Source organism: Helianthus annuus, chromosome 12 (genome assembly GCF_002127325.2).
Source record: "Helianthus annuus cultivar XRQ/B chromosome 12, HanXRQr2.0-SUNRISE, whole genome shotgun sequence".
Lineage (NCBI taxonomy): Eukaryota > Viridiplantae > Streptophyta > Magnoliopsida > Asterales > Asteraceae > Helianthus > Helianthus annuus.
In genome coordinates, this window is record NC_035444.2 from 108,954,677 (window position 1) to 108,968,798 (window position 14,122).

Here is a 14,122-nt window from a genome sequence, read left to right on the forward strand (position 1 = left end):
ACTCCTATTCTAGACCTCAGATTGACGTGAAATTTTAGGGACATGTTTAGAAATCAGTAACTAAGATTACTGTCCTTTCACATATCCGAAATTATCGTTTTAAAGCAAAAAGGGCGTTATGGTCAACTTTTAGGCGTTTAACGGAAATGTGCAAAAGACTCGGACAAACAACGAACCGGTCACAGAGGGTTTTACCATCATGTAACCTGGTCCTAAGAGATTCCTAAGGCATATCTAAAACATACCATAACGGGTCAGAACTGAAGTCAAAGTTTTGCGACTTTCAGTTCCGAACCGGGTCAAAACAGAAAACGGTCGGATCAAACAAGCTTAGACTAGTTAATATACTTACTATCATGTTATATGAGTGTTAAAACAGGTTATACCCCATCTACATTATTGATTATGCATAAAATCGCAAATTAGTATTCTGTTGACTTTTTCTAAGCAAGTTTGACTCGACATTCGGACTAGTTAGAGTGGGAATCAGAGGGTGCCCAAAGCCCACCAAACTAAGTCATTTACCTTTGATTCGGCTAATCACTGGACCATTTGTGATTAACCGTTAAGTCAACCGCTAATTACGACGGTTTGACTTTTAAGCTATAACTAAGCAAAAACTCAACTAAGAAAGGTTAAGGAAGCTTACCAAAGTCCTATGCACGACTAGGGATGGCTTGGTTCTGCTTTGGAGCTCCAGAAATGATCAGAAGTGCAAGAGGATGGTGTGAAGAACTTGTTGTACATGAAGGCCTTTATATAGTGTTCATAAGGCACTAGATTGTTGACAACCAAGTCTACCCATGCTCATTGATCATCAACAAGTGTCCCTAAGGGCCCTAAAGCAGGTAGGGGGCGCCCATGCTGCTACATTAATGGAACTAAGTCGGTTTGGAGTGAAGAGGCAAGCATGGAGCAAAAGAAAAACGATCAGGCGGCCCCTCGCGTGACGCGAAGGACCCCCCCTTGGGCCTCGCGTCGCGCGACCCCCTTCTGCACCAGATCTTCAACTTTTGATTTTTTCGATTTGATCCTTGGCTCTTCAAACACTGATTGGCCATCAGTTTCTTACATATTGAGCCTTAAAAATTGACGTTTAGGGGCTTCAATACTTATACCCATTTCGTTAAGTCCCCGGTTAACTTTATTGTTACCCGAAAAGTCCTAACTTTCAACGTTGACGTTTTAATCCCTCGCATACGATTTTGATCACAACTTGCTCATACGATAACGAAATTTTATGAAATTTTTTTATCGAGTATTCTAGTGAGCATAATTAACCGTTACAAAGCTTCGGGTTTGTCAAAAGGTCACTCGGAGGTATAACTTAAACATGTTGACACATTTGACCCCTGTAGTTTGTAATTCCTCACTTTCTTCCACATTTCGTTCCGTACGATCCATGATTCATTCGTTTGAAAGTACGAGCATCATTTAGGGTTAAGGTACAATATATTTATCCCTCGTTGACACTATGAACCCTCGGATTCACATACTTTCTATGTTTGTCAACTTTAGTCCTTTATTTAGTATTTAGCACCACGTGTAAACATACGACACGTGTCAATACATTATTGGACGCAAAATTTCGAGGTGTTACATGATAAAAGATACTAAGTGATATAAACATAACGAACTATGTACCAGGTGGGTAATATACCAACGGCGTATGATTTTATGGTCTTAAATCTTGTATTGATAGATAGCCAACATCTGAGGTTTCGGGTCTTTATATTGTTGAATCATCCGGGGATATCTTGGCTGTCCTTCTGTTCAGAACTAAAATTGTACATGACCCCAGGAAAGAAAGTCACTTGGAATTAGCTCATTTCTATTTGAATGTCTGTATGTTGTCCCGATACATACAATTTTGATCTGATTCTGAAATCTTCTCTGAAAAAGTCGTGTACCTCCTCTGCTGCATCCAGATACATGCTGACCTGGAGGTGCTAGGCAACGACAGCTTCTGCTGCATCCAGATACATGCTGACCTAGCTGTACGTTGTCGCGCTATAGATCTAATATACCCGAAAGAGGCCCTCTAGTGCCCAAAAGAAACCCCAAGAAACCTATATCAAATTGAGAAAAACTCATTTGATTTGTATATTATATCATCTCTACAAAAGATCTATTATGTTCTCTTCTCAACCTACTCCCAGTTAAGATTTCAGAAATCTGGATTGGACTTGTGAAATATGTGGTAGGGAAGATACTTGCATGATAGAGTGTGCTGTTTATATTTCCAGGATTTGATTAGTATTTATTTGGGTGTTCATTGTTAAGAAATCAAAACATGATAAAACAGATTATATGCAGACCTAGACGCAGTCAGGATATCTTAAAGGATGACATCAGTATACTCATCTGCTACGATGAATCGTTGTGCTTACCTTGATCACGGGGGTATGCCTTGGAATGGGACACACGGGTATAATAGTTTAATATTACCTTAAGCATATCATGAAGTTGAGCGTTAAAGTTTAAGTGGACAAACATATTGGCAATCGCATAGACCAGTTTGATTAGACTCGTACTGAAAAGTGTTCCTTAGTCTGCCTGAGAACGAATTTTGATCCCATTGCAATTGGAATTGTATATTATGGTAGTTGTTTATATTTTGAGTTTTTATTTGTTTTTAGTTCTTAAAAATTAAAAAGTAAAAAAAATAGAAAAATTGAAAAAAAAAAATTCAAAAATAGTGTCTTGCTTTTCCATAAAACCAAAAATCCAAAAATAGAGTGATTATTTGTTTTTTTTCTTAAACTTAAAAAATATAACCGTTCTTGAAGATTAGACTGATCATCAAAAGTTGAAAGAATTTAAATTGTGAAATCCGAGTACAAGTACTTGGATGTACCTAGTGTTCATATGGTACTCTCCCTGTTGCATAAGAAATGTTTGCTTATGAGTTTGTGAGCATGTGCAGAACTTGATTTCAATCAAGAACAAGGGTTGATGAAGACTAAGATGCTGTTAGTTGCTGAAGAAGCCTGAAGTATCACAACAACAAGATGTACCTGAGTCAGAAGAACGGGATACAAAACGACGTCTGACGGTGAAAGTACATTTGAAGAAGTACCGTGAACCTGCTTGAAAGACAAAGACTGAAGAAGAAAAGAGTTGTTGAGAATCCTCCTCTCACATTCTTTTTAACAAGATTTTCAAGCAAAGCTGATCGAGATCCTGATATGAAGCTAACCACAAAATCTGAAGAAAAAGACCCAGTGCTGAGAGTTCAGAAGTCAAGAACTTCCACAACATCTGCAGCATAGAGTCAACCATAGATTTCGTTGAAGACGTTGCGGAATTCAAGTTATGAAGACAATTTGATGGCATTAGTCTAGGGGGAGATTGTTAGGCCCTAAAGTGTGAGACTGACGCATCAAATTAATACAACGGCCTATGGTTACGAACTGGGATTTACCGGGTTAGTTTATATTAGGTTGTGGACCTTTATAGGTCACTTGGGCCAAGCTTTAGGCCATGTGGGCCAAGCAGGCCCAAGGGGAGCCCATGTAGTGAAATGGGCTTGTCTATGTATATAAACAAGTTTTTAACTTGTTTCAGGGCATGAACCTCCAAGTTACAGAATTCCTAGAGAAGCTAGAGTGGGAGGCGATTGGTTGTGAAAACATTTGTACTAGACGGTTTTGCTTTTCAAGTAATAGAATCGTGTGCAAGTGTTGAAAGTGATTCGGTATTGTTCTTCGTTTTTCAGTTTTTCGTGTTTATCTTGAATCATCTTGTGATTGGTTTCCGCACTCTCACAAGATTAGGTTTGATATCATTGAAAGATCCGGTTTAATGGGACTTACAATGAGAATTTAATGATAAGGTTAAGCCCGTTTCGGCTATTTTACGTTAACTAGTCACGTAAACCGATCCGAACGCATAAACGCGTAACGGATAACCAAATAAATTATATACAGGTCTTAATCATTATTATGCCCAAAATATGTTAATACATCAGTAAGATGTTAACATATATGCCTAAAAAGTAATTTAAACCAAAACAAGTCCCTTAAGGGCATTTTAGTAATTTTAATGATCATAAAAGAGTTTAAATGTTAAACTGAGTTTCAGGTCTGATCTAAACAGTAAAAACATGTATTTTTATAAGTTATAACAGTAGGGTATTTTATATATGTGAAATTTATCTTATATAACCAAACTATGCACCGTAGGGGCATTTTGGTAATTTCACATAGGCTTTAAAGGTCAAAATACACTTCTGAGTTTAAAAACTTTGGCTTACTGTATAATTATATAAATTAGCTTAAAACATCAGTGGTTAATAAGTTTTATATGCCAAAAATAGTTTTAAGCCATACTACGTGCTAAAAACGCTTAAAAGTCGGTTTAAAGGGGTATTCGGGTTAAAATAGGAAATCTGAGTTTTTGAACGGTTTAACAAGTTTAGAATATTTTATTTATCATATAGGATCAGTAGCAAAAGGTTTGGCATTGAAAAGTTATGTAAAACTCATTTTATGCATGAAAAAAGGTAAAACCGACAATTACCGAAATCAAGCTATAATCCTATGTTACGCTCAGCCTAAAAATAAATAAAAATCTTCAAAATTCCCAAAATAATATTTAACATCAGTAAGTAAAAAGTTTGGTGTAAAAAATCGGGTTTAGATAGGCTTTATGCTAATTACGCCATTTAAATAACAAAAAGCTTCTTAATTACGCTATTGAGCATAACTCCCATTCTAGACCCCAAACTGATGTCAAATTTACGGGACGTCTAAATATCAGTAGGAAAGGTGTTAGTGCATGCATATTGCTAAAAATCTTAGTTGTATGTCAAAAGGGCGTTTAAGGCATTATTAAGCATAATTACGATCAAGTGCATATAATCAAACCACTAGGCACCATGCAATATAACTTCAGAGGGTTATACTATTGAGTAATGTGGTCCTAATGGAAGCTCAAAACATGGGAGAATTGAGCTTAAACGGGTCAGAACTAAAAGTCAAAGCAAAAGTCAAGCTTTTGCGACTTTCGGTTATAAACTGAACTTATACTATTAATTGCCGGGTTAGGACTGATAAAACATGATTTAATATTAATTACCAAGTCATTAATAATGTTAAAATATAATTTAGAACCTCTGGTTTATTAATTTAATCATTTTCAAACATTCTGTCCAGTTTGACTTTCTGTCAAACTACTTTGACCCGACAATTGACCAGTCAAACGAGATAATTAGGAGGTGCCCTTTTAGGGGTTAATCACCTACCTTAATGTGGTCCCATAACCACTTTCAATTTGATCAGTGGCTGGTCCATATGTAATTAAAACGAAAGTCAAACTTAATTTACGATAAGTTTGACTTATAGGCAACTAAGCTAATTAAAACGACTAAACAAGTAATTAGAGGCTTACTAATGGTCCTAGCTGTCTTTTCTACTCTTGATAGTCTTCTCCTTGTCCTTAGCAAGCTCCAGATGTTGTAGATTAGCAAATGTTGCAAGTGTGCATAAGAACTCAATACTAGCACTCCTTATATAACAATTCACAAGATCATGGATCCTTTCCAGGTGTTAAGGGGGGCCGTAGGATCACCCCAGGTGTCCTAGCAAGTGAATTAAACCGACTTACAGCCCCTAGAGTCGATACAATCAAAGTTAAGGCGGTGGAACAGCCTAACCCGCACATGGCAACCATTTTCAGTTACTGGCAGTCTTACGCGGCCCGCGTAAGAGTCTTTGAAGACTTACGCGGCCCGCCTGGACCGACTGATCAGGTTAAAACTTGTTTGAATCTTGGCAGCTAGGGCTGTAAACGAACCGAACGTTCAACGAACAGTTCGTGAACTGTTCGGCGGGAAGTTCCTTTATGTTCGTTCGTTTAATAAACGAACGAACATGAACAAGAAATTTCGTTCGATTAGTTAAATGAACGAACATGAACAAAGGTTTCGTTCGTTCGATTGTGTTCGTAAACATTCGATAAGGTGTTCGTGAACGTGTTCATGAACATTCGTTGATTTGTGCTCATTTATGTTCGTATGTTCATGTTTTAATTGAAGATCTTTGTACTTTCTTATATTTTATTTGTACTTTTTATATTATTAAACTTTTATTTATTTTATTTCCCTAACAATTAAACTAGGAAGCCCACTTTCACCTTGTTTATGTATCATTTCCCTTTCATTTCTCATTATTTACATCCACGAATACGATCGACCTCTGTTCCACAATAAGGGATTCAAGTTCGAGTGCTACTCTCTGGGCCATCTATCTTTATCCTTCGTCGCGTTCGCCAAATTTATTTGTGTTGGTTTGTGTTCGTGAACCGTTCACGAACACACTCATTTCCTTAATGAACGAACACGAACATTAAATCTCGTCCGGTAAGTGTTCATGAACCATTCATGAACACATTTATTTCCTTAACGAACGAACACGAACAAGGCCTTGTTCATGTTTGTTCGGTTCGTTTACAGCCCTATTGGCAGCTTTAGTCCCTGATCGATTTTAACCCTTTTTAACCTCATTGTTGGCAGCTTTAGTCCCTTGTAGTCAGTTTGTTGAGTCTCAAGGATGAATAGACTAACTTCATTAGGCTCGGGTTCGTTACATAACCTTATGAATACAAGTTTCATCAAGTTGACATTTATAGCCCAAAGTTTTGAAAACATGCTTAACGATCTTGAAACCACGTGAAACTTTTATCACTTATTCTTGGGAGTATATTTGAATATTTCGAAGCCTCGGTTTCGTTAAAAGGTCACTCAGAGGTCAGAATTGATATATTGACACGTTTAACCCTTGTAATTTTATAATCTTCCGATTATTTTCACAAACGGCTTCTTATATCCAATTGATCACCCGTTTAAGAATATTTTCTTCACGTATGGTCATTCAGAGGCACAAGTTTGGCATGTTGACACTTTTAGTCCCTTCGTTTACATATTTTCACTATTTGTCAACTTTAGTCCCTTAAACTCAATCTTTCGCATATTTAGAGTTTAGGACACGTGTCTATACATAATTGGACACGTTTTTACGTGGTGTTACAATCAGGCTCTCCACAGTCCTCAACGGGAAGCAATAGTCCACAAAAGGCTCATAATGTGAAAAATGCTTTTGTTAAGCCAGTTAGTAATGGCAAATGTGAGAAATATGCATTTGACTGTGCTAACAAAGCTTTCGGAAAGACTGTTGAGATTTCTGAACAAGACGTGCAGTCTACACAAAATAAGAAAACTCAGAAGAAATCTCCACCACAAAAGGCCCCTGCAAACGACAAGTATAGGCATCCAAATTCATCTTCGTCTGCAAGAAATGTGCAGCACAAACAAGCGCAGAAAGGACCGGTTCGTCCTTCAGGACCTGCAAGAGCAAATCTAGCTGATCAGAATGCTTTCTACATGAAGAGACAAACATGCTTCAATTGCGGCATTGTTGGTCACATTGCTCGAAACTGCACACATCGTCCCTATATACCCTATCATGTGCAAAGTCAGAGGGTTACATCAAAGGATAAATACCATTCTAAGCCAATGAAGGTATCTTCACCTAAGGCAATGAAGAATGTGAATCCCAAGGTTAAACCTTCTGATGGGGATTGGAATGTTGCTAAAAACAAACACAAGACTGTTTAGGAACAAAAATGTTTTTCTAAAACTAACAAACCTGAAACAGGTAAAGTTGCTCAACCGAAGGCAACAAACGCGTTTGCTAAGCCGAAACAGATTTGGAAACCCAAATCCAAAGCAGCAACATCTCCAATCCTTAAAACGAAAGGGGACTTGTGTTTAAAAGAAGTGTCTTATTTTGATGCTTCAGGAAATCCCAGGACCACGATGGACTGGGTACTAATGTCTTACTAATCTCCTTACTTTTCAGGAACAACTAAGGAGGAGCTGTTAACAATCTCTGGAATGTTGATAGCGGTTGTTCCAGAGATAAAAACGGGTAACATTTCACTGTTGCAAAAAGTTCAAATTTACAGATGATATGTTTCCTTTGGAGGAGATTAGAGAAGTAAGATAAGATCAGCAAAAGGTACAATTTAAATTCAGTACTTTGATTTGATTTTGATTAGTCTTCAATATGGTAACAGAACGGTTTAGCAAAAATATTTTTTCTCTTTCCTAGTTCATTACTTTGTACATAAAGTGTCCGTTACCTGGTAAATGGTAATTTTGCGCATACGTTTTGTGCACAAATTTAGGGGGAGAGAGAGACAAATATATACTTTAGGGGGAGAAAACTCAGAAAATCCAAAAAGAGTTTGATGTAAAAATACATTAGCGCTAATGGGTTTTTCTTCTTTAAGTTTGGGGATCAAGCGGGTATGATGAATGCTCTTAATGAGGGTCCGTGGTTTATTCGTTCACATCCGATGTTATTGGAAGTCTGGTCGCCGTTGATAAAACTTGAGAAGAAGGAAGTAAAAAAGGTCCAAGTATGGGTTAAGATTCACGAGGTTCCTATTGCTGCTTACACAGACGATGGCTTAAGTTTGATTGCAACGGCAATTGGTGTGCCGAAGGCTTTAGATTCTTTTACAACATCAATGTGCGTAGATATGTGGGGTCGAAGTAGCTATGCCCGTGCTCTTATTGAGATCTCAGCTGATAATGATTTCATGGAGGAATTGGTCATTGCAATCCCACGTCTTGATGGGGATGGGTTTGTTAAGGAGAAGATGTATGTTGAATACGAATGGAGTCCCCATAGGTGTGGTCGTTGCTGTGTTTTTGGCCATAATGAGGACTCTTGTCCAAAGCAGGTTATTCGAGTGTCTAATGGTGGGAATAAAGGACAAATGGAAAAGGAGGTAAAACAAGCTATGGGTCTGAAATGTGAGGGTTACTGATGCAGAGGGATATACGGGTGTGGATAACAGGAACGTGGCTAGACGGACTAGATTTCCAGTATACAAACAAAAACAAAAGTTTGAGTATAGACCAGTGGCACCCAAAACGCAGGGAAACATGAATATTCAACCTAAGTTGACCAGTAGTGTGGTTTTGAATAATCCGTTTGATATTCTAAGGAATGACAAAGGGGACTCTAGTAAAACTGGAGGTGGAGTGGATATGGATCAGGAGAACTCGGACGATGAGGAGGTAATAGAAGTGTACAACGAAATGAATGAGTTTATTAGAGAAGATAACCATGGAACCATAATTAAAAAAGGGGCAAGCACTCCTGATACAGTGGTTTTAAATGGTTAGTTTTGCCACATGGAATATTAGGGGGTTGAACCGCCCCCTGAAACAAATGGAGGTTTGTCAGGTTGTTAAGGATAATAATGTCAGCTTATGTGCGATCCTTGAGTCTCATGTGGATGTGAATAATCTTAGTAAAGTGTGTAGCTTTGTCTTTCGGAACTGGGATTGGACGTCTAACGGAGGATGTTGTCAAAAAGGGACTCGTATTATTCTTGGGTGGGACCCGGCAGTTGTTGATGTTATGGTTCTCTCTCAAACGCCTCAAGTTATGCACGTTCAGGTTATATTTAAAGTTGATAGGAGAATGCTTTTTTGTTCTATTGTGTATGCGGCAAACTATTATGTTACACGTAAGGTGTTATGGCAACAACTTAGAATGCATAAAGTGATGGTAAATAATGATCCTTGGGTAATAGTGGGGGACTTTAATTCAGCGCTTAACCTAGAAGATAAGTCTATTGGCGTCTCTACTATTTCTCCAGGTATGCAAGATTTTAAGGAGTGTGTGGAGGATATTGAAATGTTTGATGTTAATCAAGTGGCTATGCACTTTACATGGAACCAAAAGCCGAAAAATGGTGTGGGTTTGTTGAAGAAAATTGATCGTGTGTTGGGTAATGCCCCTTTTGTGTCTGAATATCCGGACTCGGTTGCTTTGTTTCAACCATAAGGAGTTTCAGATCATTGCCCATGCATTTTAAAATTTCCAAAAGCTGCTAAGTCGAAGCCGAGACCATTTAAGTTCGCCAATTTTTTAGTTCACAAACCGAAGTTCTTGGAAATAGTTAAATCGGAATGGGAAACTTCTATTAGTGGTGTGTACCAGTTCCAAGTTATGAAGAAGTTGCGCTTGCTGAAATCTCCTCTAAGATCCCTTTTGTTTTCTCAAGGTAATCTGCACAAAAAAGTCGTGGATCTTCGTGGAAAACTTGGAAAACTACAAAAGGATATTGATTAGGATCCGACAAATGAGGAGCTAAGGATTGAAGAAACTAAAGTGATGTGTGATTTCCAGGAAGCTTGTCTTGATGAAGAAAGGTTCTTGAAGCAAAAATCCAAAGTGGAATGGTTGCGGGTGGGTGACTCGAATTCAGCTTATTTCCACATGTCGCTGAAGAGTAGGAATCATCGAAGCTGTATAGATGTTATTACTGATGCTAATGGTACCTCTCATGAGGGTGATAATGTTCCTGATGCCTTAGTTAATCATTATGAGAATTTTTTGGGATATCAAGGTCATGTCTCGCTAGATCCCTCTCCTGAGTTGTTTACTAAAAAGTTAGATACGGAAGTGGCTAGTAACATGGTGCGGCCTATTACACTTGAAGAAATAAAGTCGGCAATGTTTGCAATTGGTAATGATAAAGCTCCGGGGCCTGATGGGTTTACGGCTGCTTTTTTTAAGAATGCGTGGGATATTGTGGGTAGTGATATATCGAACGCGGTCCTTGATTTTTTCAACACGGGGAAGCTTTTGAAACAATTAAATCATATGCTTCTTATTCTGGTTCCGAAGATCACGACTCCTTCGAGAGTAACTGATTACGACCGATCTCTTGTTGTAACGTCATATAAAAGTGCATTAGTAAGGTGTTAGTGGATCGGATAAAAGATACTCTAAGTGGGATTTTTAGCATTAATCAGTCAGCTTTTGTTCCGGGCCGGAAAATATCGGATAATATTCTGCTTACTCAAGAGCTGATGCACAACTACCATAGGAATTTTGGACCTCGATGTGCTTTTAAGGTTGATATTCAGAAAGCATATGACACAGTTGACTGGGATTCCTCACACAAGTTCTGGTGGGTTTTGGTTTTCATTGAGTTATGGTAGACTGGATCATGGTATGTGTGTCTACTACTTCATATTTGTTATGTATCAACGATAATGTCTATGGTTTTTTAATGGTAAGCGGGGATTAAGGCAGGGTGACCCTCTTTCCGCGTATCTTTTTACTCTTGTTATGGAGGTGCTAACCTGTATTCTACAGCATATGATTAGAATTGATTCATCATTCAGGTTCCATAATAAGTGTGAAAAGCAACATATTGTTAATTTATGTTTTGCGGATGACTTATTCCTTTTTGCGAGAGGAGATGTAGATTCGGCTCGGTGTATTATGAATTCTCTTAAGGATTTCTCTAAAATGTCGGGTTTGGTTCCTAGCTCTCAGAAAAGTACGGGTTTCTTTTGTAATGTCCCTGATCATGTTAAAATGGCTATTATGAGTACTATTCCCTTCATGGAGGTGAAACTTCCTGTGCGTTACTTGGGTGTACCACTTTTATCTACTCGCCTCCTTTATAAGGATTGCAATATCCTGGTTGAACGTTTGGATCAGCGTATTCACAACTGGAAGAACAAACTTCTATCTTTTGCTTGTAGATTACAGCTCATTATTTCGGTGTTGTCAGCTATGCATGTCTATTGGTCATCGGTTTTCATTTTGCCTGCTCGGATTATTCATGACTTAGAAGCAAAAATGCGGAATTTCCTTTGGTCTCAAGGTTCTTTTCAGCATGGGAAGGCCAAGGTTTCTTGGAAATCTATTTGCGTTCCAAAGCTTGAAGGTGGTTTGGGTATTAGACAGATTGGTGATGTCAATAAGGCTCTTATGGTTTCGCATGTCTGGAGCATTCTAACAAGCTGTGAGTCGCTATGGGTTGCTTGGATTCACTCGTCCAGGTTAAAGGGCCGTAACTTCTGGGATTGTAAGGCTGTTCCAAATTGCTGTTGGAGCTGGAGGAAACTTTTACAGCTTTGGTCGCTGGTTAGAGGTTATATTTGGTCCAGAATTGGTGATGGTAGACGCACATCAGCTTGGCATGCCAATTGGAGTGCTATTGGTCCTTTGAGTTCCTTCCTATCGGCTAGAGTTATCATAAGGGAAGGGTTTTCTTTACAAGCAACTGTAGCCGATGTGTCCTCTAATGGTTCGTGGTTATGGCCTGATGCTTAGAGAGACACTTATCCAGTTCTTATACAACTTGATCAGGTACAACGGGATGACAATATGCAAGATCGATTACTTTGGAAAGATGGGGACGACCTTAGTGACTACTCTTCTTCGGGAGTCTGGAATTCAATCAGAGCTAGTGAACCGGAGGTCGATTGGTCTAATATTGTTTGGTTTGTGTAGTGTATTCCTCGTCATGCGTTCTTTATGTGCCTTATTATGCAGCGTAAATTGATGACTCAGGATAAAATTCTTGAATGGAATACCACTAGAAGAAATAACATGAATATGATGTGCTGCCTCCTATGCTATGAAAATATTGACTCGCATGATCATTTATTTTTTGAGTGCAAATTCTCGGCTCAGATTTGGGAGAGGATTCGAACCAAAGCAGGTATGAGTAATGTGGAAGCAAAGTGGAATGTTATTGTGGATTGGCTTCGGCATCGGGCTAGATCCAAATCGGCTGCTAACCTAGTTTGTTGGTTGATTGTTGCTGCATCCGCTTATGTTATTTAGAAGGAAAGAAACCATAGATTATTCAAGAACCATGCAAGACTACCAGAAAAGATATGTGCATCGATTTTTGACATTGTCTGATATAAATTGATGGGTTTAAAGTTCAAGAATACGCCTAAAGTGAGGATACTTCTCGAGAAGTGGGAGATTCATGGAGACTCGGTCGTAGATGATGGAGGCTGATTGATTTTTATGCTTTATTATTTCCTAGATGTTAGTCTAGTGGTTGTGTCTAGATAGTTTTTCTTGTTTTCATTTGTTCCACATTCATGAGGCATGTCTCATGTTTGAACTAGTAAGGGTTTCTCCTTACTACTTGTTTTGTTTTGTTTGTGAATATATAAAATCACCGGGGTAACCCTTTACTCAAAAGAAAAAAAAAAGAAAAGAAAATGAGAAAAATACAAACACATTTGAAAAATGAAAAGGCCAAAAAGATAAATTACGTGATATGGGAAGTGAAATAAATGTTCGTGTTAAAGGGTTTGACTAACACATGTAAGGTGCCATAACTGAAAAGACTAGGATCTACTGTGATATATCGATAGGGTTGACGCTCAAAATGATAAAAGATACTAAGTGATATAAACATAACGAACTATGTACCATGTGGGTAACATACCAACAGCGTATGATTTTATGGTCTTAAATCTTGCGTTGATTGATAGCCAACGTCTGAGGTTTCGGGTCTTTATATTGTTGATTCATCCGGGGATATCTTGGTTGTCCTTCTGTTGCATCCAAATTATATGCAAACCTAGACACAGTCAGGATATCTTAAAAGATCCCAAGAGGACAAAATCCCTAAGGAATAAAATCTCAAAATGAGAAAATTCCCAATACTCAAAGAGCCAAATTCGTACCAAAATGGTATTTGCCTCACCCTCGTTGGACATAATCATTGGTCGCTCTGCTATACGAAAGTACTGACCTGTCACCAATGGTCTAACGTTGTAAATAAAAAAGGATGCCATTAGTATACTCACATGTTACGATGAATCGTTGTGCTTACCTTGATCACGGGGGTATGCCTTGGAATGGGACACACAGGTATAATAGTATAATTACCTTAAGCATATCACAAAGTTGAAAAATTGAAAGTTGAGCGTTAAAGTTTAAGTGGACAAACATATTGGCAATCGCATAGACCAGTTTTATTAGGCTCGTACTGAAAAGTGTTCCTTAGTCTGTCTAAGAACGAATTTTGATCCCATTGCAATTGTAATTGTATATTATGGTAGTTGTTCATATTTTGAGTTTTTATTTGTTTTTAGTTCTTAAAAATAAAAAAAATAAAAATAAAAAATACAAAAATAGTGTCTTGCTTTTCTATAAAAAAATAGAGTATTTATTTGTTTTCTTAAAATAAAAAATGTAACCATTCTTGAAGATTTGACTGATCATAAAAGTTGAAGAGTTTAAATTGTGAAATCCGAGTACAAGTACTTGGATGT

The 14,122-nt window shown here is 37.9% G+C and overlaps 1 protein-coding gene across 1 annotated transcript; it reads left to right on the plus strand.

Annotated features, from left to right (window-relative positions):
• The first annotated feature begins 10,193 nt into the window (after window positions 1-10,193).
• On the plus strand, window positions 10,194-12,152 carry LOC110893435. Its single transcript, XM_022140545.1, has 3 exons — window positions 10,194-10,727; window positions 10,838-11,022; window positions 11,213-12,152. Exons 1-3 carry the CDS (start codon window positions 10,194-10,196, stop codon window positions 12,150-12,152), a joined length of 1,659 nt encoding a protein of 552 aa, XP_021996237.1.
• Window positions 12,153-14,122: the final 1,970 nt, after the last annotated feature.